The sequence below is a fragment of the Idiotropiscis lumnitzeri genome, chromosome 1, assembly GCF_059441095.1.
Source record: "Idiotropiscis lumnitzeri isolate Australia: NSW breed Sydney's pygmy pipehorse chromosome 1, RoL_Ilum_1.0, whole genome shotgun sequence".
Lineage (NCBI taxonomy): Eukaryota > Metazoa > Chordata > Actinopteri > Syngnathiformes > Syngnathidae > Idiotropiscis > Idiotropiscis lumnitzeri.
In genome coordinates, this window is record NC_142391.1 from 45,048,673 (window position 1) to 45,075,875 (window position 27,203).

At 43.6% G+C, this 27,203-nt stretch overlaps 3 protein-coding genes across 5 annotated transcripts in view; 2 read left to right on the forward strand and 1 right to left on the reverse strand.

Moving 5' to 3' along the window:
• The window catches only part of top3b (DNA topoisomerase III beta), a 62,811-nt gene extending 51,529 nt beyond the window's left edge, over positions 1-11,282 (reverse strand). For all 3 annotated transcript variants that reach the window (XM_088302745.1, XM_088302736.1, XM_088302729.1), the window contains exons 1-4: positions 11,124-11,282; positions 1,795-1,926; positions 940-1,046; positions 765-839 (exon numbers count right to left, since the gene is read on the reverse strand). In XM_088302745.1, coding sequence (XP_088158871.1) covers positions 765-839; positions 940-1,046; positions 1,795-1,926; positions 11,124-11,193 — 384 coding nt within the window. In that variant the 5' untranslated portion in view covers positions 11,194-11,282. The remainder of the gene's footprint in view (positions 1-764; positions 840-939; positions 1,047-1,794; positions 1,927-11,123) is intronic.
• On the forward strand, positions 2,623-4,702 carry LOC148344784 (interleukin-17F). The gene is made up of 3 exons (XM_088307121.1): positions 2,623-2,764; positions 2,937-3,112; positions 4,242-4,702. Exons 1-3 carry the CDS (start codon positions 2,750-2,752, stop codon positions 4,468-4,470), a joined length of 420 nt encoding a protein of 139 aa, XP_088163247.1. The 5' UTR covers positions 2,623-2,749; the 3' UTR covers positions 4,471-4,702.
• Positions 11,283-11,707: 425 nt separating the features above from the next.
• sdf2l1 (stromal cell-derived factor 2-like 1) lies at positions 11,708-14,437 on the forward strand. Its single transcript, XM_088302771.1, has 3 exons — positions 11,708-12,018; positions 12,765-12,961; positions 13,458-14,437. The coding sequence occupies exons 1-3, from the start codon at positions 11,847-11,849 to the stop codon at positions 13,746-13,748; spliced, it is 660 nt and encodes a 219-aa protein (XP_088158897.1). The 5' UTR covers positions 11,708-11,846; the 3' UTR covers positions 13,749-14,437.
• Positions 14,438-27,203: the final 12,766 nt, after the last annotated feature.

Consider the following 27,203-nt stretch of genomic DNA (forward strand, 5'->3'; position numbering starts at 1 on the left):
TTCAGGTTGGCCCTCGCTGATCTCAGTGCCTCCTCATCACCAGATTTAAAGGCAAGGTTCCGTGCCTTTAGCAATTTGCGTATCTCAGCAGTCATCCAGGGCTTCTGATTGGCACGGCTGCAGATGGTTTTGGTGTTGCTGACGTCCTCTGCGCATTTACTGATGTAGGCTGACACAGACATGGCATACTCATCTATGTTTATTTTGTTGTTGTAGGTGGCAGCCGATTTAAACATGTCCCAGTATGTACATACATATACATGTACATACATTATATATATAAATACATATATATGTACATACATATATATGTACATACATTATATATATATATATATATATATATATATATATATATATATATATATATATATATATATATATATATATATATATATATATATATATATATATATATATATATATATATAAATACATACACATTTATATATATTTATACATACACTGGTAGAGTGTTGGATATTGATCTGATTCTTAATCATTAACATGATGAGTTTCTTTACAGAAATTAATATGATTTGTCATCAATTAATGCATAAAAACTAATATTTTAAGAACATTTGTTATATCAAAAGTGTTTATCAACCTGGTAGCCCTTCACATTAAATCAGAATCCAAGTAGTGGTGCTCGGTTTCAAAAAGACTGGCGAGCCCTGCTCGAGTCATACAAGAACGTAAACAGTATTTTACTGCACAGTACACACTACTCACAAAAACTGAACTGTTGCAAATGATGTTCTGACCTCAAAACAGATGTTCTCTCCTTCTTTATCACAGTCCAACCATAAAACTAGGTAGTCGCAGCCTCTGGCCTCAAACTAAAAAGAGGAAAATATGGGAAAGCATCAAAGACACAAAGTGCAATACACACTCTCTACTTGAAGAGCAGCATCATACACATACGCATATTTAACATACTTGGAGGAATTTCACCATGTTGAGCTTTGGGTTGACCTCCTTTTTTTCTGTTGGGGCTTTGCTGAAAAGTTCTGCAGGGTCCACCTTATCCCAGTTGTTGTACTTAGCTTGAAAAAACAAGGATTTTTTTAAGGTTTGAATGATCAGAAATGGTGTTATTAGTAATAAAAAATAACTGTACAAACAACTATCTATTTGTAGCTTTGCAAAAGTTCTTTCAATAAATTTATTCGTTGTAGCGGCAACTATTTTCTCAACACCCTCACTTATCACTCTCACCAGTTGTATTTTATTTTTAAACAAGTCTTGCAAGCCATGTGAAATGTCAGTTTTAGTAGATTTTGCTGAAAAATGAATGGCATGTCACACATGGCCCCCGGGTCATAGTTTGGGCTCCCATGCATTAGCCGCAAGCTATCCGAAATAGAGCTGACCAACAAGTGATTAGTTATAAAATGTGTAACTTTGCAGTTTATCTTGTATAATAGATATAAAAAGCCCGGCACGCCCCGCGCTAATGGATGAATTTTGTGGTACAAAACAATGGCGTCAAAATAAAATACTTAGAATCATCTTTGAACGTTAATATGAGCTACATTAGAACAACTTCAATTGAGGAAAAACAGGAAATATTTTTCAAGAGGGGAAATAAAAATAATGGGACATCACAAAAATATGATAAAATATGACAAAATAACAGTACTACAAATACTACATGACAACAACTACAATTATTTGAAACAAGTAGCATATACATCATTTCATTATCCACAAACAATTAAAAACAACAAAAAAACAGCCATCAATTTGAAAAAAATAAATGGTTTCGCATAGTAAAATATGAATAACACCCACCAATGAAATCAAGACTCATCACATGTCCACAAACAGAAGTCATCTTATAACGTACTGTTTGGCCCTGGAAGATGCCAGTGAATTCATGCACAAAGCATGACGCATTGAGCCCCTTTCGACTTGTACAATTTCCTAAATGTAGAAAAGTAGAAAGAACAGGCATTGGTCCGTTGATCAAAGATAGATGATTCCATAATTATTACCATGCACTTTTACATCATTGCATCTAGAGAAACCAGAAAAGAACATAAAATGCATCAAGGAGATCTAATTTGTTGAAACGGACAGATCCAAGTTGGTGTTTGAATATGATCTTTATCAATAGATAAAGTTAAAAAAAAAAAGCACTCTAAGAGGAAACAAGTTCCGAATGCCTCACGCTCACACGCACACGCACGCGCGCGCACACACGGGCACCCCCACACGCGTACACACACACCCTCAAACGAAATGACTAAATCATCCCTCATTATGAGGAACCAAGGCTGTTTTAGAGTTATCGAATAGATACTATATGTTCTTTTTCAGGGTTGTGAGGGGGCAGTGAAAAGTGCTTTTTCATATGCTCAATTGCGACATCGTCTGTGAATAAAATTATTCCTTCAAGGTTGAATATTAATTGACAAAGGGCATATGAATGTGCAAAAGTGGCCAATGCGTCCCCTCACCAACATTTCAGAATACTGATAACAAATCACAAATACCTTTTTAAAATGCATGTGACTTGCACACATGTGCAGACACACACACACACACACACGCACACACACAAACACCCCCACTGACACAAATAAAAAGGGTTACAACAAGAAGAGTTGTTAAAACTCCAGCCAAAGGATGCAGTGAAGACCAAAGACAAACAACATAAGGGGGGAAAAAACAGTCTACAACTGCAGCAACAATTCAAGGCTTAATCTAAGATTTGCGTGTCCTGTCCTACCCCTGGAAATCACTAATGGAAAGGATTCAGGTATGTGACATTTACATTCATGTTGATAAATCAATCCATCATCTATAAATCTAATTCTGTGCAGGGCCATAGGGAAGCTAATACCAGATTATGAATTTGCAAAAATATCGCTAAGTATATGTTCCAAAGAAATAACCCCAAACTGGAGCTGTATTTTCTTTTCTGTGTCCAGCTGCTGCGTGTATTTTTGCTGTGCCTGCTGGTTGTCCACTGGTGCCTGGCTATGCCACTGCAGAGCCAATGTATTGATGAATCAATCTGTACATACAGCTTGCACGATTACCATAGCCAGTTGGTCAGTATGCCCAGCCACATCAATGAGCGCAGTATTGCACCCTGGAATTATATGTGAGTACTACTCAACTGTTTTTTTTTGTTTGTTTTTTTACAATGGTCAACACATTTTACAATTATTCTTTTTTAAATGAGAGGTGCAGGTATATTTGTCTTGATTAATGTTTTGTGCTTATTTCGAGACTATCCACTCTAGGTTTTCATAATAACAATAACAACAACAATAATAATATGTACTATGTTATATTTATTAAGGGTTAGGTTCAGCAACAGGTGGATTTTTTTTCCTGAAACGTCATAGCGACAAAACACAACGCATTACAAAAATCTGTATTGCGCAAGAATTCATAGGAAAACTGAAAATCTAAATAAAATACCTCAAAAACCTAATGGGCTAGAAAATAGTTAAGATGTTTTCTTAAATGTGCATCAAAAATACATTTAAAGCCATGAAAGACACGTGAAGCCATCTCTGATTCAAATTTCCTGTTGACCAGTGTAATTGAGCACAGTGTGTGCCACATCCAACTTGAGTACAGCAACACAATCGAATCAGATCTGATGTGCAATTTGTAATAGTTATTTTTGTTATAGTGTCAGTGTTAACAATCTCTTAATTTTTAATTAATGACTTCATTTCTGGGGCGGCACGGTGGTCGACTGATGAGCACGATGGCCTCCCAGTGAGAGACAGCATCGGTTGTGGGTTCAAGCCCGGCTCCGGCCATCCTGGGTGGAGTTTGCATGTTCTCACCGTGCCTGCGTGTGTTTCCTCCAGGTACTCTGGTTTCCTCCCACATTCCAAAAACATGCATGGTAGGTCGATTGAACACTCTAAATTGCCCCTACGTATGAGTGTGAGTGCGGATGGTTGTTCCTCTCTGTGTGCACTGCAATTGGCTGGCAACCAGTTCAGGGTGTCCCCCGCCTACTGCCCGAAGATAGCTGGGATAGGCTCCGGCACCCCCCGCGACCCTAGTGAGGAGAAGCGGTATTGAAAATGGATGAATGGACTTCCTTTCTTTCAGATGGGTTTGCAGTGTTGCAGAAGTCAACACTTGTATTGGATTTCTGACTTTGCGGATGTACCTAATAAGTATTTTATAAAAGCACGCACCCATGTACTGCATGTATGCGAATACTCACAACGCATTTCTGTTTTCACTTTGCTCCCGAATATTAGTGAAAACATCGACTTGAACCGGGTACCTCAAGTGATCCATGAAGCCAGCTGCCATACAAGTCACTCCTGCAGTGGGCTAGACAACGCTTTTGGTCTTGAAACCATACCAGTAGCCCTGAGGATGCCTGTCCTCAAGAAGAACCCTAGCTGTTTCCCGACGGCAAGCTACTCTTTAGAGTTTGAACTAATCACCATAGCATGTATATGTGCCATTTCCAGGCACAGCTAAGCAGGGCTAGTGGTGGCATTGTCATCGAACAGAATTTTAATTGTGAATTGTGATGCATGTGTCTGCTGAAAGAACTCATGAAAGGGTGATAATTTTGTTAGACTGAATTTATATTTAATAAGTCTTTCCAATATGCATTGAGAATATCAGTTACAGTAAATCCTTAATTATTTTTCCCACACTAACTTTAGACATTGCCTGGTGTCAGCCACTAAAAGAAATAAAAGCCTCACTCAAATGTCTCTTTTTTTTCCTTCAACATAATTGGATTTCACAATGTGTCGTGGCGAACGTCATGACTTGTGCTGCCAATCATTTTATATATTGATTCAATGTTTTTTCATCCAGTATTTAACTTTGGGTAATGCCCTGGACCCCTAACACCATTTTTAAAACATCTTTGATAATTCTTTTTAAGGTGCATTATTTAATCACATGGGTCATGGTACAATTGTACTGGAGAATCAAAATGACCTCACTGATGCAATGTCTTGAGTTTTCAGGGATGCTCCTAGCGAAACTGAGAGAGTTTGTAAAAATTGTCATTATGGAGTTATTTGTCAAATCACATAAATTAACATGGTCACACTGACGGCCCTGGTCATTACAAAATAAATGTGGAGGTAATGTTTAAAATCTTGATTCAGTTAAGCCAATTTTTGATTTTTAGGCAATGGCATAATTGAGGTATGAATCCCACCCCTAAATAAATATTAAAAATAATAATAAAGACAATTAAAAGTGAATCTCTCAACTTCTGGCTTTTTCCCCTTTCACAGGGAGTTCTGGTCCCCATTAACTGTGATAAATGAAGGATTACTGTATACCAGAGGTATTCAATTAAAAGTCACAGAGGTCCACAACTAAAATTTCTTCCAATTAAAAGGTCCGAACCAAAGTCCAACTTCCCTTAATGTCTAGCCTATGTTCACATTTTTATATAGTTTCAATATTTAGTCATTTTCAACAGAGCGCACTAATATACGAAATATTTAGCAATGTTCCCATTAAACACCTTTGCCAGTCAAACAAATATAAGGCGTTTATTTCACGTTCAAGAAAATGTGGCTCCAGGAACTTAAGGGTGCCACTTCCAGAGAAAAAACGGTAAAATATTGCCTGCAGAAATGTATCAAGTCTTAAGCATTGAGTTAACATCTTTTACCTTTTTTTTTCTTAAATCAAAGAGTTATCTGCCTAAAAAAAACGGAAAGCCTAATTATTCAAGTAAAACAGTTCAACATGTTCAGTATACAATCAATAAAAATGGCTGTCCTCATGAAAAACTAATTCAAAATGAGCTTTGACACCACCACCTTTTCTTTTGAATATTTTTTTTAACTTCTCTTAATGAGAAAAATGAGTTTGTGACTGCCCTGCCAGAGACTTAAATCTGGGTTGGAACGGAGTCAGGGCCATTGGGATTTGGTAGATTATTTCACACATCTGAGCTTTGTGTTTTCCTTTAAATAATGTTTGTGCAACCGCATTTAAGCACCCCTTCACAACTTCCCCATCACTGAATGTTTTTTTATGTTTCCCCAAAATCCATGATACTTATAGTGAACATTTGTTTGCATGCCGCTGGGCTGTAAACAAAAATGTAAAAATCTGTTGAATCTGAAGTTTGATGTTTTTGCGTGAGCTCACCTCAAACTTCAGCGGATAACTTTGCACAAAAGTGCGGTGCTTTGTTTCGTAGTGGCGCTTCGCAATGTTGCGACGGTTTCGGAGCATATGATGCACACTAGTTTTGAATCGGCTGCAGCCAGAACGAAACTAAATTTCTCTGTCCATTCATTTAAAAACACACGCATCGACCTTGCTAACTTTTTAGCAAATCAGTGACACCTTTTTTGTATAAACTAGAATTGCAGCGTCAACGTTTGCGAATGCGCCCTGTAAAAAATCAAACCATCTGTCGGTCCAGATCCGGACCGCGGTCCGCCATTTGGTGATGCCTGCTGTATACTATACAGCAGGGGTCCTCAATCCTGTTCCTCGAGGGCTGGTGTCCTGCAGGTTTTCCATCTCTCCCTGCTGCAACACAGCTGATTCAAATGATCAGATAATCAGCAAGGTCTGCAGAAGCTAGATAACGATCGCTCAGGTGTGTTGCACCAGGGAGAGGTGGAAAACGGGCAGGACACCGCCCCTCGAGGAACAGGATTGAAGACCCCTGCTATACTGTATAGTATTTTGTTGAACTAATACAAATAAAATAAAATTTAAATTGTTTTCCTCTCAGCTATCATTGCATTGCTTATTACGGTTCTAAATTTTTGCTGTGGTATAGTTTCCTTTTTTGTTATGTTACATGAAGTTACAAGTTGTATAAACTTATAGAAAACTAGAAAATGCAATTCCTGAAGAAATTGCGTGTGAAGGCGGAGAAGCAGGAGATTTTTTTCGTGGAAGGATGTGGAATGATCTTGAATGATTTTGAATGAAACTAATCCAAGATGGCTGCCGCACTGTGGTGGAGGCTAAGGTGCGAGCATCCTCTGTAAACAATGAATGAGGTGAAAAATTTACAGGAGATAAAGGAATGTGTTATGAATCACCTGAATGTTTTGGATTTCTAACTGGAATTATGAAAATGTGAATGAAAACGTGCCATCTGGAATGGATGAATGAGTTTGAAACATGAATCGAGTGAATCGCCTGAAAAATGTGAAAGGAGATGCAGGAATGTGTAATGAATGACCTGAATATTTTTAAGTTGGAACGGTTTGAATCGGATGAAAAATGGTGAAGCATTCCCACATTTTTGCCATTGGAAATGAATGGGGAATTTTGGGGAAAATTTTGGTTGAAAATTTGGAAAGAGACCTGTATGGTTGGGTACCTTTTATATCAGTGTGGGGGTGAAACGATGGTCTCAGCGTTGCTGGTCGAAAATTGGAGAAGTAAATGCATTCCCAAATTTTTGCCATTGGAAATGAATGGGGAATTTTGGGGAAAAAAATTTGTTTTTGTGGCACCAAATTTGGAAAGAGACCCATACAGTTGGGTACCTTTTATATCAGTGTGGGGGTGAAATGATGGTCGCGGCGTTGCTGGATGAAAATTGGAGAAGTAAACGCATTCCCAAATTTTTGCCATTAGAAATGAATGGGGAATATTCGTGGAATATTTGGTTGAAAATTTGGAAAGAGGCCCATACGGCTGGGTACCTTTTATACCTGTGTGGGGGTGAAACGATGTTCTCGGCGGTGCTAGATGAAAATCTGAGAAGTTAATGCATTCCCAAATTTTAGGCATTGGAAATGAATGGTGAATTTTGGTGGAAAATCTGGTTGAAAATTTGGAAAGAGACCCATACGGCTGGGTACCTTTTATATCAGTGTGGGGGTGAAACGTTGTTCTCGGCGTTGCTGGACGAAAATTGGAGGAGTAAACACATTCCCAAATTTTTGCCATTGGAAATAAATGGGGAATTTGGGGGGGAAAAATGTAAAATTGGAATGCATGAATAGAGTGAATCACATGAATAATGTGAAAGGAGTTACAGGAATGTGAAATGAATGACCTGAATGTCTTGAATTTCAAACTGGAAACATGTAAATGTGAAATGTTGAATGTCCCATTGGAAATGAATGGGGAATATGGGGTGAAAAATGTAAAATGGGAATGCATGAATAGAGTGAATCACATGAATTATGTGAAATGAGTTACAGGAATGCGAAATTAATGACCCGAATGTCTTGAATTTCAAACTGGGAGAATGAAAATGTTAAATGTCTAATAGGACATGAATGGGGATTTTTGGGGTGAAACATGTGAAATGGGAATGTATGAATAGAGTGAATGGCATGAATAATGTGAAAGGAGTTACAGGAATGTGAAATGAATGACCTGAATGTCTTGAATTTCAAACTGGAAACATGTAAATGTGAAATGTTGAACGTCCCATTGTAAATGAATGGGGAATTTGGGGGTGAAGCATGTAAAATGGGAATGCATGAATAGAGTGAATCACATGATTAATGTGAAAGGAGTTACAGGAATGTGAAATGAATGACCTGAATGTCTTGAATTTCAAACTGGAAGCATGTAAATGTGAAATGTTAAATGTCTAATTGGACATGAATGGGGATTTTTGGGGTGAAACATGTGAAATGGGAATGTATGAATAGAGTGAATGGCATGAATAATGTGAAAGGAGTTACAGGAATGTGAAATGAATGACCTGAATGTCTTGAATTTCAAACTGGAAACATGTAAATGTGAAATGTTGAACGTCCCATTGTAAATGAATGGGGAATTTGGGGGTGAAGCATGTAAAATGGGAATGCATGAATAGAGTGAATCACATGATTAATGTGAAAGGAGTTACAGGAATGTGAAATGAATGACCTGAATGTCTTGAATTTCAAACTGGAAGCATGTAAATGTGAAATGTTAAATGTCTAATTGGACATGAATGGGGATTTTTGGGGTGAAACATGTGAAATGGTGAATTATGGGAAATTGGTGAAGACATGAAAAATGAAAGCCTGCGAACCAATAGAACAAAGTGCATGCTTTTTATGAATTTCTGCTGCTAATGTTATACATTAACGGCTACATTACGCCGCCGACTCTTGTGATATACAGTGAACCCTCGGTTATCGCGGTTAATGGGGACCGAGACCACCCGCGAAAACTGAAAATCCGCGAAGTAGCGGCGCACCTTCAAAAATGCTTAAAAAAAAAAAAAAGTGCGAAGTAGCGGCGCACCTTCAAAAATGCTATATATATATATATATATATATATATATATATATATATATATATATATATATATATATATATATATATATATATATATATATATATATATATATACGGGTAGAGAGAGAGAGAGTGAAATTCATGTTATAACAAAAAAATATATATATTTTATTAAAACTTATTATTTTTTTATTCCCCAGCCATTATTTTTGTATTTATTCAATTACTTCTTTTTGTATTTATTTAATTACTTCGACTTTTACCTGCTGGTACGCCATCCGGTGTGCCCTGTGAAATGAAAGGTGGCATTCTTCATTTATTTATTTATTCATTTATTCATTCATAACTGACAGCCTCGCGCTGCGCTCATGCCCGGGCGGAAGGTGTTCCTCTTCGGCTTAACTGCTACCCACGCCGGCCGGTCTCCTCCGGAGCTCTCGCACGGTCCCGAACGAAGCGAAATGTCGCCGCACTCGTGCCCGGGCGGAAGTTGTTCCTCTTGGGCTTAATTGCCACGCACGCCGGCCGGCCTCCTCCGGAGCTCTCGCACGGTCCCGAACGAAGCGAAATGTCGCCGCGCTCGTGCCCGGGCGGAAGTTGTTCCTCTTCGGCTTAACTGCCACGCACGCCGGCCGGAGCTCTGGTACGGTCCGAACCGCGCGAAACGTTGGCCCAAATCGTGCCCGGGGGAACGTGCTCTTCTTCGTCCACTCTCCTCTTCGCCCACGCTCTTCTTCGGCGCACGCCGGCCGTCTAACCGCTCCAGCGCCCCGTCGTGCCGCTCGGCGAAACTACAATGCCCCCGAAAATTTTTTAGACCCGCGAAGCACTGAACCCGCGAAAGGTGAACCGCGAAGTAGCAAGGGTTCACTGTATATCTTTGCTGCTGTAACACCTCAAATTTCCCCATTAAATTTCCCCATTGTGGGACTAATAAAGGACATCTTTATCTTTATCTTTGGAACGGTGAAAATCGGATGAAAACTGTGAAAGTAGTAGCGCGACAAAAAAAGGCGAGGAAGAAAATAGAATAGATAAAAATAATAAAGTTAAACGGTGTCGAATAACATATGTGTGAAGGCCTCCGCCTTCACACAATAATTTACCTGGGAGTAGTTTTCACCCAGACTGGATAGAACCAGATTTTATTTATTTATTCTAATATAGTCTGTACCATACGAGTCTAGGCTTAGCAATTTTGTTCATTTTCTATTGTGGACAGTGCATATTCATTGTAGCATCGGGGTGTCCCAAAACAACATTTTTCACTTATTCCGAATACTGATATAAAATATATCTTAAGTCACCGTCAATCTTTACATCACACAAAACTACATTCTGCCAATTACGATGACTATGTATCAGCAAACATGGTCATACTGTACCACCCCAAAAAAGGGTGCGACCAAGTCTGTGCAGGTGCAACCAACCGTAAATCAGATAACAATAATAATGCAAAAACTCTGTGCCTTTATCCGTTTAAATTTTCCACGTTTCATGAAACAATATGTAAACATGTGCACTGCACTTGAGCACAAAACTAACTAAATAAATGAATAAAATATACAAGCAAATATACGTTTTTGTTTTGTTTTTAGTAAATTTCTAAATTGTAGCTTTTGCGATTTAAAAACTGCATTCTACTCCTTTGTGATGTTGATTTGATTAATTGTTCAGTCATTGAGGACGACTTCCCCAGGAGATGCTTGAGATTGACCAGTAACTACAATAGGCTACTTGTCCCTTCGGTGTGTTAAAACATGTGTATTACTGGAAAATACTGAAGCCATTCCTTCGAAAATACAACATAGTTCAAAGCAAAAATTCCCGATTTTCTGATTTGTGTCACCTGTACCGCATGGTACAGAATTGCACATTCGTGTTCACTCCATATCAAAAGCCTAACTTTCGAGTATAAATCCTAAATTCGTACAGACCTTTAGATAGAATTTTGGCAATTGACTGGGCCAAGGAAGGTTTTTCTGCCACCATCATAACGGTCCTCATTTTGTAGTCCTCAGTATAAATGAATACAAGAGCGATACAAATAGTAGCTGGTTCTTAATCGTAACATCGAATGACAACAATCTTCTTCGTCCGGTTCTTCTTCTTATTTGACTGGAAGTGGGCAGCCGCGTTAAAGATGCATTACTGCCACCTGCTGGTCTGGTTGTATGAGGTATGATCATCCATCCAGCCATTATTATTATTATTATTATTGTTGTTGTTGTTATTATTGTTGTTGTCTTTGTTGTTGTTATTATTGCCAATAAATAATATTAACATAAATAGAATCTATTTCCGTCTATTGTTACTCATTGAATATTTACGATGACTAATTTAACCTCATGCAGCTAAGGTTATTTAAAACAACCATTTTACATAGGAATAACTAGTTCCATTGGAATGTTCTCCCATCCACAATATTAATTATAATAATAATTATACCGTCAATCGTCCATATATCCATCCATTATCTGTAGGCAGGGTACGCCCTGAACTGATTGCCAGCCAATGGCAGACACACCATCCCTCGTTTGCTTCTGTAATGTCTCACTCACTTCCGTTTTGGTGCATGTCACGCCACGATTGGCTAAACCAATCTATGACGTTTTATCTTGGTTTACTTGTGTTTTTTGGCATTTTTCTGTAGCACGAAGATGGAGATTAGCTACGGAATTCTTCTCAAATCACTGGTATTTTTTATGTTGTGGTCACACTTCGAAGGAAGAGAGAGTGAGTTTAAAGATGTCACCTGCGGTTCACTGGTAAAACTCCTGAACACCAGACACAGCGTTCGTCTACATTCCCACGATGTCAAATATGGATCAGGTAATTGTTCCTGTTCATTGAATTCAAGTAAAAATAAAAATAAAAACTAAAATAAAAAAAAACACCTTACACATAAACGTATATGGTTGTATCAACTTTTCCATACCGTATTCATTGTAAAATGTATAGATACTCATAATAGAATTCCAGCCGTCATCCATTTCCTGTTAGCTTGTTCAGTGCCTCGAGTGGAGATCATTACAAGGTACACACGGTGTGTTTGCTGTTAAGTAGGATGCTGGAAGAGTAGACCATCATATTGCCTACTGACAGCTGAGAGAGAGAGAGCGAGAGAGAGAGAGAGGGACAGCGACAGCGAGACACAGAGAGAGTGAGAGACACACAGAGAGAGTGAGAGACAGAGACTCACAACAAGTTAAGAGGCCATGCTGTGGAGCTCATTTCATTCACACAACATTCTATTTCACCAAAATTGCTAATTCATGTTGCAGCATGTATATTTTCGACCCAGCAGATTTGGTCACTTTTTCTGTTAACCCATAATAAAGGCATAAGAGAACCAAAATTCATGAATGTTTTTTGTCGAAGAAGCACCCGTTCCAGTAACTCTGTCAGAGAAAAATCAGATTTGGAGAACTAACTGGAAACTCAGGAGAGTCTTGGCATTACATTCTTTACAAGTGTATGTAAATGTTTGATCACAACTCTATGTTGTAGCTTCTTTGTTATGGGAGAAGGTGTGTCACTTCATGGTCACTACAGTTGCGCTTGTGTATGTACATTAGGAAGCGGACAGCAGTCTGTCACTGGAGTTGAAACTGCCGATGATGGCAACAGTTATTGGCAGATAAGAGGAAAGGCCAACCATCCATGCCAGCGTGGGAGAGCAATTAAGTGTGGGCAGGCTATACGCTTCACGCACATGAAGACTGGACGGAATCTTCACACACACCACTTCAGCTCCCCCTTATCTAATAATCAGGTTTGTGTATGTGCACAGTCGGATACATGATATAGTGTGATATGCGATGTTGTCTATATCCATGCTCCTGTCAAGTTACTTTTCAAAAACAGAAAAAACCCACAAACTCATGGTTGTTTGGAGCATTTGATTTTCAGTAATTGAATGTGGTTAAGTAGCAAACTGAGTATTTGATGGTAAATATTTCTTTGCATATTGTGCTATAGTTCGTATCCGGCGCCGGCCTTGCTGTGTTGAATTTGCATGTTCTTCCTGTGCCTGCTTGGCATTTCTCAGGGTACACCGGTTGATTGGACACTATTTCCTAGGTGTGATTGCATCGGTGTGACTTGTTGTTTGTCTTTGTATGGCCTGCAATTGGCTGGCAACCACTTCAGGGTGTATCAACCCTCCTGCCTGAAGTCAACTGGGATTGGCTCCAGCACACCCGTGACCCTCGTGAGGATTAGAGCATCAGATAATGGCTGTACATTTCACCTAACTGCTCTATCTACAGGAGGTCAGTGCATTTGGAGAGAATGGCGAGGGTGATGACCTGGACGTTTGGACAGTGCAGTGTGATGGTGTCCACTGGGAGCGTAATGAGGCTGTGCGACTCAAACATGTTGGTACCAATGTTTTCCTGAGTGTTACAGGTGAACAATATGGCCCCCCCATACGTGGCCAACGGGAAGTACATGGCATGACCTCACCAAACCAGCATAACTGGTGGCAGGTTATGGAAGGTGTCTTCATCCAGCCAAGCCAGGATCCACTCCATCAATCATCTCATCATATTGAACTCTGAAATCAAAAGCAGTAATCACAAAACTCATCCATGGCTGTGCCTTGGTAAATTATTTCATTGGAGTGATGATTTATTTCTTTGTGACAAGTTGTATGTAGCAATCATGAAAAGAGGTGGGTCATCAAAAGGGAATACATTTTGGGATTTTTGGTGATGTGACAGTTTTATGTGCCACTTGCAAAGATCCATGAAAATTAAATCAATGTATTTTTTTTTGTCTTCATGGGAATTGGGTTCTTTTTTTCTTTGAGCCCAACAAAGCTAGCTCCGCCTCTACCCAGGGGTGGGTGAGCAGAAACGTATTGACATGACCAAGGATAGCCAGCTAAATCACAAGTTGGTGTTGCTCGCATAGTCTGAGGGGTCGATTTAGTCATGTGTGACCTCCGACCTATTTGACTTGTATCCAGTGGTGGTGGAAAAAACCCGGAAGCGAAGGGCCTGAGGCACCCATATGTACTATTAAGTGTCACTCCAAACTGTTTGTTGTTGAGAAGAATCGGACAATGGGGGAGTTCTGTTCACTGTAATTCTTCAGCCTTTGGTGTTTATTGTCTGATGCATGTTACCGTTATTTTATTCGGACACCTGGGAACAAGAAACATCCTAAACGTGTGATACTTTGGTATTAACCTCATTTGCATTTGTTTTAGAAAAACAGTAACTTTGAAATAAAACATGAAACAGTGGTTTTGGAGATCCTTACATTCTTTTCAAAGATTCATTACAGAGTTATGATGAAATCTTTTTTTTTTCGCATTCCGCTAGTGTGATACGCAATGTATTTGAGCAAGGGTGTGCAGTCAAGGCACTGCTGGGCCAAATATCAGAAGTCACATTGGAGGTTTGCAAGCTGACTTTGTCAGCCATTGGGTTGTTAAAGAAATCACATGCCATTGCGTTTGCACTTTTACTCTTTAAACACACTGACTAATCGATTTCTGGAAAATGTATTCTAAACCATCTGTTCCTTTGAAAGACATGCCCATGAGAGATTGAGTTGAAGTGGATTCGGTCACTCAAGTCCCCACTGACGACCCAAGTCCAAACCTATCATCTGCCACTGTGTTATTATCTGTTGTGACTGTGATTTGGGTTGTGCCCTTGATGATGTTAGTTGCTAACTTGCTATGGCCCTTTATTTTGTCATATAGCATTAGGCATGGCATGATGTTTCTTGTTTTTTAAGATTGAGTAACAGTGAGACGTCAGAACATCCAGCCCTGCTCTCTGTTGTGTATGTTCGTTTATAAAGACTGGGTTTTTTTTAATTTTCGTGTCCTGTTTGTTTCTGGGTCCAAATTCTCTTCCTTGTGTGACCAGTTTCGTGCGGTGAGATCGTTAGGTACTACTTGGCTGGAGCCAGATATAAAAATAGAACACAAAATAGTAGAGTGGTGGCCTATATTTCGATTTTTACCTTTCATAAAGTCTTGTCTCAAATAAGGTCAAAATATAATTTTTGAAAGTTTGATACCACACTGATTATCAATATGATAAAACAAAATTGTAATTGGGTTGTTACAACGCGGACGACCGACTATCGCCTGGTCTATGAAGGTGTATGAGCACTCTAAAATAAAATCATCTTGCCACTGCAGAGGTTGGCAATTAGGAGGGGAGGGGCGATGGATATACAGATGCCAGGCCACAAAACACAAACTATTTCCAAATAACTTGTATTTCCTGATGAAAGTAGACCCTTAAGCTTAGATAGCTGAGATAGGCTCCAGCCAGCACCCCCCACGACCCTAATGAGGAGAAGCGGTACAGAAAATGGATGTATATATATATTAAAGGAATATAAGAGTTTGAGCTTAACGTAGTTCATTAGATGTTGCTGCATCCTGCGTATGAAAGTGTGAGACTGTAAAGTGCTGAGCGTGTGACTGGTGGAGCGGAACAGGGTATGTGGTGCAAGAATGGAATGTTTTATGACAGACGGTGATAACCGCAAGGAGGGGGCGGAGACGAGATAACTCAAGCCACAACCAGGAGGAGCACCACGTGATTCTTCAGGGGAAGAAAGACCAATAAGAGCAAGCTAAAGTTAACTGCAGTATACACATAGCCAATAGAATCATGCCAGGATGCCTTTGTTGCTGTGCCATTTGCATATTGTATAGTATGAATCGTTACTGGGCAACTCGGATGTAGAGTACGTCTGCTGGTGGCAACAGAGGCGTACCAAGTTGTATTGAGAGGGACCCGAGACCCTGGTGCACATGTAGAAAATCCGTGTTAGGAATAAATCCACTCGTGCGTGAAAATGCCGGCTTCCTGATACCTTTCTATTCCAGAACGAGCGCGCATATTGTTGGATGAGTGAGAGTTGGGTAAGGTGACAAATTGGAGTCAGAAATTTGAGTTTACATTGATTTAAAATTAAATTCCAACATTGATTTAAAACTAAATTCCAACTATATACAGTGAACCCCCGGTTATCGCGGTTAATGGGGACCGAGACCACCCGCGAAAACTGAAAATCCGCGAAGTAGCGTCGCACCTTCAAAAAAAAAAAAAAAACACCGTATATATATACTTCGCACCATATATATATATATATATATATATATATATATATATATATAGGTGCGAAGTAGCAGCACACCTTCAAAAATGCTGAAAAAAAAAAAAAAAATATATATATATATATATATATATATATATATACACTGGTAGAGAGAGAGAGAATGAAATTCATGTTATAACAAAAAAAAATATTATTAAAACTTATTATTTTTTTATTCCCCAGCCATTATTTTTGTATTTATTCAATTACTTCTTTTTGTATTTATTTAATTACTTCGACTTTTACCTGCTGGTACGCCGTCCGGTGTGCCCTGTGAATGTTATGATCCTCCAGCAGAGCTGGAGGATTGAACAGGACTCTCCAAACGCAGACACGGGAAAAAAGGTGGTGATACAAAGATATTTATTATAATCACAATATAGTCAGTGTAATCAGCGCGTCTCGCAGCAGCTGACGGCATGGCGCGAGACGATCGCTGGAGGAACGCCCACACAGCTGAAAAAACAAAAACACGTGGCATGACAGGCACGGATCATGACAGTGAAATGAAAGGTGGCATTCTTCATTTGTTTATTTATTCATTTATTCATTCATAACTGACAGCCTCGCGCTCCGCCCGTGCCCGGGGAAGGTGCTCCTCTTCGGCTTACTGTGACGCGAGCATGCCCTCCTCCTTGGGAGCTTCCATTCGGTTAAACTTAGGGGCCGTTTGGCACCGCCCGTGCCCGGGGAAGGTGCTCATCTACGGCTTAACTGCCACGCACGCCGGCCGGAGCTCTGATACGGTCCGAACCGCGCGAAACGTCGCCACCAATCGTGTCTGGGGGAACCTGCTCTTCTTCGTCCACTCTCTTCTTTGTCCACTCTCCTCTTCGGCGCACGCCGGCCGTCTAACCGCTTCAGCGCCCCCTTGTGCCGCTCAGCGAAACTACAATGCCCCCGAATATTTTTTAGACCCGCGAAGCACTGAACCCGCAAAAGGTGAACCGCGAAGTAGCGGGGTTTCACTGTATATATATATAATATATATATATATATATATATATATATATATATATATATATATATATGTAGTGGCAACTCTTTCGGGTTTACTTGCCACTGTAGGAGCGGGTGAATAATAACTAGCCTGACGCGACAAAACTTCCAACTCAGGATCTTCGTTTCACAAGTTTACTAATATTTCCATAACTCAAACATGACGTGGTCGAGGTCGTCGATCGATGTGGCTTGAGGTCGCTGATCGTGGTTGCCGCTGTCGGCGCTCGTTGACCAGCGTCGGTAGTGTGGCTGTCACAGTGGCTGTCAGAGTTCGCTGATCGACGTCGTTGTTGGAGTCACTGCTTGGCGTCGAGGATTGAAGTCGCTGCTTGGCGTCGAGGGTTGAAGTCGCTGCTTGGCGTCGGTCAGAAAAACTTTGTCACCACCACCCGACCTTCTGAATGTGTGTTTTAGGCACGTCACATGACTACTATTTATACGGCATGTCACATGACGACCTTCTCACGTGTGGCTCGTTAGGTAATCAATACCGGGTCTAAGACACGCAATGCTAAACTAAATTTTCTTCCAACATAAAATACAATTATGCATCTCAATAATGTTTAAATAATAATAATGAATTCCAAATTAGAAAACATTCCTCAATATGGCTCTTACAATATATATATATATATATATATATATATATATATATATATATATATATATATATATATATATATATATATATATATACTTTGATGGACTGTAACTATTGATTTGTTTGGCGCTGGGCGCCTTCATCTATTTCTTTCAACCAATGAGCAATGAGCAGCATTCGTACCGTGTCATATATCATGATGACAGGCGACCTGATCAACCAGTGTTTCATGACTTCAGTTCAAACTAGATTACGACCTGGATCAACCTCGAACATCAAATATTGTTGTTCCACGAATTAATTAAATTAAAATGAAAGCGATACTCTGGGATACTCTGGCCATTATTATTATTTTTTCTTTCCTGTAACTACTCAGAAAATGGATGGACGAATGGGTGTTTAGTGCACTTGGACAAAAGGAATAAAAATCTATGCAGAAAATCTCTCTCTCTCTCATATATAATATATATATATATATATATATATATATATATATATATATATATATATATATATATATATATATATATATATATATATATATATATATATATATATATATATATATATATATATATATATATATATATATATATATATATATATATATATATATATATATAAAAAAGCTGACGGTAGCCGACTGGTTAGCACGATGGCCTCACAGTGAGAGACGGCATCAGGCGTGGGTTCGATCCCGGCTCCGGCCATCCTGTGTGGAGTTTGCATGTTCTCCCCGTGCTTGCGTGGGCTTCCTCCGGGTACTCCGGTTTCCTCCCACATTCCAAAAACATGCATGGCAGGCCAATTGCACACTCTAAATTGCCCCTAGGTATGAGTGTGAGCGCGGATGGTTGTTAGTCTCTGTGTGCCCTGCAATTGGCTGGCAACCAGGTCAGGGTGTCCCCTGCCTACTGCCCAAAGATAGCTGGGATAGGCTCCGGCACCCTAGTGAGGAGAAGCGGTACAGAAGATGGATGGATGGATATATATTTATATATATACTTTTTTTTTTCTTCTTTTCAATTTTTTTGCATGAAAAAGCACTTGCTTTGATAGTGTAGTGACTATGGCAGTGCAGTTAACTGAATTCTCTACGCAAGCCAGCCATCCTCCTCCCTGGACTTTGGAATACACACTACAAGCCCTAGCTATCATCAAAATTACTGTTCATAAATTTAAGACAACCCTTTCTTTGTTTGGCCAGAACAACAAACCAACTCACAAAATTTATTAAGACTAATTCAACGAGGACTTTTCGGCCTCTTTTGTCCAAGAACCAACTAAAAAGGGTGTGGTGCCCCCCAACGGTGATCGAGAATTAATGCAGGCATTAATTCGCGAACCAACGTTTATCCATTAATTAATTTCATACCAATTTTTTTCTACAAATTGGTGCCGCGTTGCGAGGCCTAGTTTAAAGTGTTTTTGAATAAAAAACACACAAACTTACTAGTATGGGAGGATTCACGCAGCTTGTTGTCCGATATAAGCTTCAGACGAAAAATGCGCTGCCATCTTGAAGTGCTGGTTTGCCAGTTGTTTCAATGGAGACGCTGTTTCTGGGCGCCATTTTAAATGTGTCATTTGGGAGCATAGACAGTGTTACAATAAAACGCGCGAATTACTACTCTGGGAGCCAATGAACCCATGTGTTTCTGGGCGCCATCTTCAATATGTCAATTAAGAGCAAAGTGAGTGCTACAAATAGAGCAGGCAAATCACTTAAATGCGCTGTGAACTATATTTTATGCATGTACGTTTTGAAAGTATATTGTGTGCACGTGGTGTTTGTGTCGACATTGTGACGTCGGTGCGTTGAAAACATTTATTTGACGGTCGCAGAAATACATGCATGATTCCCGCCGCTTGAGTTAAAAGACTCGCGCCCCGTAAATCAGAAAATTATACCTCCGCGCTATGGAGCCATTATTGTAGCAAAACTTTCCAAATGCGTATTTCAATCCACAAATATGTATGGAAAATGCGTATCTGTAACCGCGGTCACAAATGTGTAACGAGAATCTACAAATGTGTAATTTAAGTCACAGATGTGTAACGAGAATCTTCAAATGCCGATTGGAGTCACAAACGTGTGACAAAAATCTGCATATGTGGACATTGATTTGTATGCACACTTGGGCCTCTTGATTGGCTGCATTCTTGCATGTGACCTTTGCTAAAGTCCTGCCCTGGACAAGTCACAAATGCGCGTGGCGAGATGCAAATGCGTAGCTACACATTCAGACCACAAGGGGACGAGAGTACTCTAACAGCCCAGTACCACCAATATATACAGTAATCCCTCATTTATCGCGGGGGATATGTTCCAAAAATAACCCGCGATAGGTGAAATCCGCGAAGTAGTCAGCTTTATTTTTTTTTTTAATTATTTTACAATGCATTTGATATGATGCATTGTTGTGGTTTGTTTGTACGTGTAGATGGGAAGTTGTGGTCCCGCAGTGCCACCCTGTGGCATTGTTGCATTCATTTTAAGCGGGTTATTTCTTCTTCTATCTTTTTTTGTAATTCAACTTCCGGGTTGCTTCACTTTGAGATGTGTGCACATATGTTGACAGAGGAGCGATCAAAAAACCATCTATATTAACACACACTAGGTAAAGAGCATTAATTTGATTGTTTGGGGAAAGAATTGACATTGTGATTTTTCGTTATTTTACATTGTTCGTAGCACAGAATCTCGATGTGTATCCCAAGCTAAGGCAAGATAGCTGACTGTCGGAACTGTTAACTAGCACCCTTGGAGAGTGGAATGAGGTACGGTAGTGTATAAAATGTTAAATACATTAAAATTGTAAATTATTAGTTGGATGGCAAATTGAAATGATGTCATTTGATTCATTTATATTTCTTCATTCTATGTATTGAGTTGATAGGAGCTGTAAGAGCCAATTCTTAATGTACTATATTTTATTTTATGTTAGGAATTTACAAAGATTCATGTTTATTGCTTATAGGTAAACTATGGGATTTAGAATTTATTGTGTTGTAAATAATGGTGTAGTTAATTTGATAATTACGATTTGTGATTGACTGCGCATGCATAATATGTGAATTATTTGTGAAACTACGATTACAATTTGTGTTTTTCTGTTGTTCTGTAGTTTTCACGGTGCAGAATGTTGAACATGCGTCTTTAGTGATAAAAGATTATCGACACCTGTTTGAAACGTGCTGCGTTCTTTCGAAATCCAAGGGGCCGCTACACAGAGCACAATACAATAAAAAAATCTGCGAAGCTGCTGTCACGATCAATGTGTTGTCGTTGCAGCTGGGTGGGCGCGCCCGTCGACGCGCCACCTCGGGACTCGGCCGCGAGCGAGACGCGCTCACGAGCCACACAGCTGCGACCCATCAAGTAATGACTCACGGGCTATTTAAGACAGCCACGCCGACACTCTCGCGTCGGATTATTGACTCACCTTGCTCTTGCCCATGTGCCTTCGCTACTATCTTCGTCCAAGTTCTCCCGTGTATGGTCTTTGTAAGTTTTTGATGATTTCCATGTTGCAGCTACGTTTCGGCTCGCTTTTTGTTCTCGCTCCGTGCATTGGCTCTAACCTCTCCCTTTTGTGGAAGGACATCCTCGTTTTCGGTTCTCTTGCGTTGCAAGCTTTTTCTGTTCCTCGTTTTGGCTCTCCTGGTGCGAGTTCCCTCCACCAGCGTTTTTCGTTCACGTCTTTTGGCGACATTAATTATAGATATCCAAGTATTAGTAATAGCAAGCTATCTTGCCTATTCAATGATTGTGATTTGCCGGTCCTAATAAACCCCTGTGATCCAAACTTTTCCCTTGTCAGCGTTTTAAGAATCCGCCTTCACTGCTTTCCAGCTTCGGCTGGAGAGCGGTCCTTACAGAATAATCCGACCATGGATTCTGCTGACACCGGAAAAATTTATCATGCCTTGACCAGCCAAGGACGCTTAGTCGGCCAACAGGCGACCGAGCTCGCCACCCTGCGCGACGCGGTCGGCCAACTGGCGCATCAGCTCACGAGCTTAGATGCTCGATTGAGTCACCCGCTCCCCGCCACACCGATTCCCAACCCGGCCGCCCCCTCTCCCGGGACTCAGTTCCAGACTTACCCGTTTAAGGAGCCTAACTTGGCTCACCCCGACCGCTACGGCGGGGAGCCCGCACTTTGCGCCCCGTTCATCCACCACTGTAGGCTGATCTTCGATCAGCAGCCCCTGACGTATGCCCATGACGGGTCCAAAGTAGCATTTATGATGAGCCTCCTGACTGGTCAAGCGAGTACGTGGGCCATGGCCGTGAGCAACGCACGCCCAGAGGTCCGTTCCTCGTTCCCCGTCTTTCTCGCGGAATTTCAAAGGGTGTTCCACCACCCTATCCGGGGAAAGGAAGCCGGGGCAGAACTGTTGGACTGTACCCAGGGATCCCGATCAGTTGCGGACTACTCCATCGCGTTCCGCATCCGAGCAGCCGAGAGCGGATTCGGCGACTGCGCTCTGAGGTCTGTGTTCCGGAGGGGCTTGAGCCCGGCTCTAAAGGACGAGCTGGCAGCCCGCGACGACGCCGAAACCCTGGAGGAGCTGATCACCCTGGCCATTCGGCTCGACAACCGCCTGCGTGAGCGCCGTCGAGAGCGAGGGGTGGAGCAGCGCCGCGCCGAGCCGCCGCACTTCCGGGTTCCCGAGTTTACGCCGATCGACGAGCCCATGCAGATGGGAGCAAGTCGGCTGAGGCCCCGCGAACAACGTCAAGAGCATGAGTGGGGGCAGCCCCGCGCAGATCCTCCACGTCTCCGCGCCCCCGAGCGACCTTCCTTCGACGAGCCCAAGCAGCCGGGGCCGAGCCGCCCGGATCTTCGCGAGAGGGAGCGACGGCGCAGCACGGGGGCGTGCTTCTACTGTGGCCTGCAGGATCATCGAGTAGCAGCGTGCCCGGAGCTGATCGCCCGCCGAGAGTCGCCTCTTCGTCGCCCAGCGCACTGTGAATCCGCGGACAACTCCTCCCCGGCCACGACCGGCCGGCAAGAGCAGCCCGTCCGCGGGGCGGGGAGTCGGGACAGCCGCGGTCATCCCCGGAGACTCGAGATGGACGGAGAGATCATCGGCCTCGGCGGGGGTGTCAAGATTCGCGCGCTGATTGACTCAGGAGCAGACGACTGCTTCATTGATGCGGGCTTAGTTGACCAACTCGGCTGCGTGGTCACCGAACTTAAAAAATCAGAGAAACTTTGTGATCTCGACGGACGGGTTCTGGCCGATATCAGACGATTAACCGAACCACTCACGTTGAAGTTATCGGGCAACCATATAGAAAAACGCTCGTTTTTTGTCATGCCGGCTAGGGCAGCCCCGGTCGTACTAGGGATTCCGTGGTTGGTAGCTCACAACCCGGTGATCGACTGGGGGCGCTTCTCCCTCCAAAACTGGAGCCCGTTTTGCTACGCGCACTGCCTACGGTCAGCCGAGGAGGGCTTGCAGGTTAGGGCAGCACCAAAGAGGGAGGTCGATCTGGACAATGTGCCGCCTATCTACCATGACCTCCGCGCCGTTTTTAGTAAGGAGAGCGCGAAGTCCTTACCCCCACACCGCCCGTATGATTGCGCTATAGATTTGGTGCCTGACCCGGTCCTGCCGTCGGTACGACTATACAAAGTGTCGCAACCCGAGCAGACTGCTATGAAGGAGTACATAACCGAGTCGTTGGCCGCGGGGTTGATTAGACCGTCTACATCTCCGGTGGGGGCGGGGCTATTCTTCGTGGAGAAGAAAGACAAATCTCTCCGGCCGTGCGTCGACTACAAGGAGTTGAACGCGATCACAGTGAAAAATCGCTATCCATTGCCCTTGCTGGACTCAGCGTTTGCCCCCCTTCAATCCGCAACAATTTTCTCAAAACTAGACCTCCGCAGCGCATACCATTTGGTCCGCATTTGGGAGGGGGATGAATGGAAAACCGCGTTCAAAACCCCGCTCGGACACTTCGAGTATTTGGTCATGCCCTTTGGGCTATCAAACGCACCGGCAGTCTTCCAAGCACTCATCAACGACGTCCTCAGAGACATGCTCAACGTGTACTGCTTCGTGTACCTAGACGACATACTCATTTTCTCTCGCTCCGCAATAGAACACCATCAGCACGTGCGCACAATTCTACAACGATTGCTAGAAAATAAACTGTACGTAAAAGCGGAGAAATGCGAGTTCCATAAAACGTCAGTATCATTTCTAGGGTTCATTGTAGAGAACGGGCAACTAAAGGCCGACCCGGCCAAGACACGGGCCGTCGTGGAGTGGCCGGTCCCGGCTACTCGAAAGCAGCTACAGCGGTTCTTAGGGTTCGCCAACTTCTACCGTCGTTTCATAAAGGACTATAGCCGCCGGGCGTTGCCCCTCACTCGCCTCACTTCGACCAAGACCCGATTCTCGTGGAGTCACGAGGCCGAGCAGGCCTTCGATGATCTTAAAAAAGCATTCACTAACCCGCCTGTATTACACCACCCTAATACAGATCTTCCTTTTGTTGTAGAGGTGGACGCCTCTGATTCCGGAGTGGGGGCCGTCCTGTCGCACGATCTCCGGTCGACCAGCGCCTCCACCCCTGCGCCTTCTTCTCCCGTCGCCTTTCCCCAGCAGAAGCAAATTACGACGTGGGAAACCGAGAACTCCTGGCGGTGGTTCTGGCGCTGCAGGAGTGGCGGCACTGGCTGGAGGGCACCCAGGAGCCCTTCGTGATTTACACAGACCACAAGAACTTGTCATACATCCGCGTTATGAAGAGACTGAACCCCCGGCTGGCGAGGTGGGCGCTTATCCTCAGCCGCTTCAATTACTCGCTGACGTACCGGCCGGGGGCGCGCAACACCAAGCCCGACGCCCTGTCCCGCATCCACGACGCATGGGAAGACGAAGAGGGGCCGGCGAGCGTGGTGCCCAGTCATCGGCTGGTGGGAGGCCTCCAGTGGGAAGTGGAGCGGCGAATCCGGGAGGACCAGGAGAAGAGCGGCGCTCCAGCAGGTTGCCCCCCGGGCCGACTTTTTGTGCCGTCCCAGCTCCGCTCGGAGGTGATTCAGTGGGGCCATGCCTCCAAACTAGCCTGTCACCCTGGCATACGGCGTACCCTGGGCCTGATCGGCCAACGGTTCTGGTGGCCCTCGCTAAAGAAAGACGTGACGGCGTACATTCAGGCTTGCCCGCCGTGCGCCGCCAGCAAATCTTCGCACCAGCCTCCAGCGGGTCTCCTCCGGCCGCTTCCCATTCCGGCACGCCCCTGGGCCAACATTGCTTTGGACTTCGTCACCGGCCTACCCGCTTCCCGAGGGCACACCGTCATTCTCACCGTGGTGGACCGGTTCTCCAAGGCCGCTCATTTCGTACCCTTACCCAAGCTGCCGACGGCCCTGGAAACGGCCAACCTCCTGGTGCAGCATGTGGTCAAGCTCCATGGCATCCCGGACGACCTGGTATCCGACCGAGGCCCGCAGTTCATCTCCCGGGTGTGGAAGCGGTTCTGTCAGTGCCTGGGGGCGACATCCAGCCTCTCCTCGGGATACCACCCACAGACGAACGGGCAGTCGGAACGCGCAAACCAGGACCTCGAAACTGCACTCCGATGTGTTTGCCTGGACCAGCCGTCTACCTGGGTCGATCACTTACCATGGATCGAATACGCCCACAATACCCTGGTTTCCTCGGCGACGGGCCAGTCGCCATTCCAGACGGCCTACGGATACCAATCTCCGCTGTTCCCGACGCAAGCTGGTACCGAAGAAGTTCCCTCGATCCAGCAGCACCTGAAACGGGCGCACCGGGCATGGAGAGAGGCCCGGGCCGCCCTGGCACGCACCACGCAGCGGAACCAGCGCATCGCGGATCGTTGCCGCCGCCCGGCCCCAGGGTACAAGATCGGCGACAAGGTGTGGTTGTCTACACGCGACCTTAACCTGGCGGGGTCGTCCCGCAAGCTGGACCCACGCTTCGTGGGCCCCTTCGAAGTCTCGGCCATCATCAACCCGGTCTCCGTTCGCCTTAAGCTGCCTCCCACCATGAAGATACACCCCGTTTTCCACGTCTCGCTCATCAAGCCGGCCCCCACCTGCCCTTTGGTGCCACCTACCGCCCCGCCGCCACCTCCAAGAATCATCGACGGCGATCCTGTCTACACCGTGAAGGAGATCCTGGACTCCAGGCGCAGGGGAAGGGGAGTTCAGTACCTGGTCGACTGGGAAGGCTACGGTCCTGAGGAGCGGCAATGGATTCCCCGCTCCTGGATCATGTGTCCATCTCTGCTTCGCGATTACCACCACGCCAATCCGTCCAAACCAGGTAGTCCGCCAAGGGGCGTCCATTGAGGGGGGGGTACTGTCACGATCAATGTGTTGTCGTTGCAGCTGGGTGGGCGCGCCCGTCGACGCGCCACCTCGGGACTCGGCCGCGAGCGAGACGCGCTCACGAGCCACACAGCTGCGACCCATCAAGTAATGACTCACGGGCTATTTAAGACAGCCACGCCGACACTCTCGCGTCGGATTATTGACTCACCTTGCTCTTGCCCATGTGCCTTCGCTACTATCTTCGTCCAAGTTCTCCCGTGTATGGTCTTTGTAAGTTTTTGATGATTTCCATGTTGCAGCTACGTTTCGGCTCGCTTTTTGTTCTCGCTCCGTGCATTGGCTCTAACCTCTCCCTTTTGTGGAAGGACATCCTCGTTTTCGGTTCTCTTGCGTTGCAAGCTTTTTCTGTTCCTCGTTTTGGCTCTCCTGGTGCGAGTTCCCTCCACCAGCGTTTTTCGTTCACGTCTTTTGGCGACATTAATTATAGATATCCAAGTATTAGTAATAGCAAGCTATCTTGCCTATTCAATGATTGTGATTTGCCGGTCCTAATAAACCCCTGTGATCCAAACTTTTCCCTTGTCAGCGTTTTAAGAATCCGCCTTCACTGCTTTCCAGCTTCGGCTGGAGAGCGGTCCTTACAGAATAATCCGACCATGGATTCTGCTGACACCGGAAAAATTTATCATGCCTTGACCAGCCAAGGACGCTTAGTCGGCCAACAGGCGACCGAGCTCGCCACCCTGCGCGACGCGGTCGGCCAACTGGCGCATCAGCTCACGAGCTTAGATGCTCGATTGAGTCACCCGCTCCCCGCCACACCGATTCCCAACCCGGCCGCCCCCTCTCCCGGGACTCAGTTCCAGACTTACCCGTTTAAGGAGCCTAACTTGGCTCACCCCGACCGCTACGGCGGGGAGCCCGCACTTTGCGCCCCGTTCATCCACCACTGT

Excerpts from the sequence above, each read along its gene's own strand:
- sdf2l1 (XM_088302771.1), top strand. The coding sequence starts at position 11,847 with ATGGAGATTAGCTACGGAATTCTTCTCAAATCACTGGTATTTTTTATG. Across the intron at positions 12,019-12,764 it reads CGATGTCAAATATGGATCAG|GAAGCGGACAGCAGTCTGTC; the intron begins GTAATTGTTCCT and ends TATGTACATTAG. Across the intron at positions 12,962-13,457 it reads CCCCCTTATCTAATAATCAG|GAGGTCAGTGCATTTGGAGA; the intron begins GTTTGTGTATGT and ends CTCTATCTACAG.
- LOC148344784 (XM_088307121.1), top strand. Across the intron at positions 3,113-4,241 it reads ATTGCACCCTGGAATTATAT|TGAAAACATCGACTTGAACC; the intron begins GTGAGTACTACT and ends CCCGAATATTAG.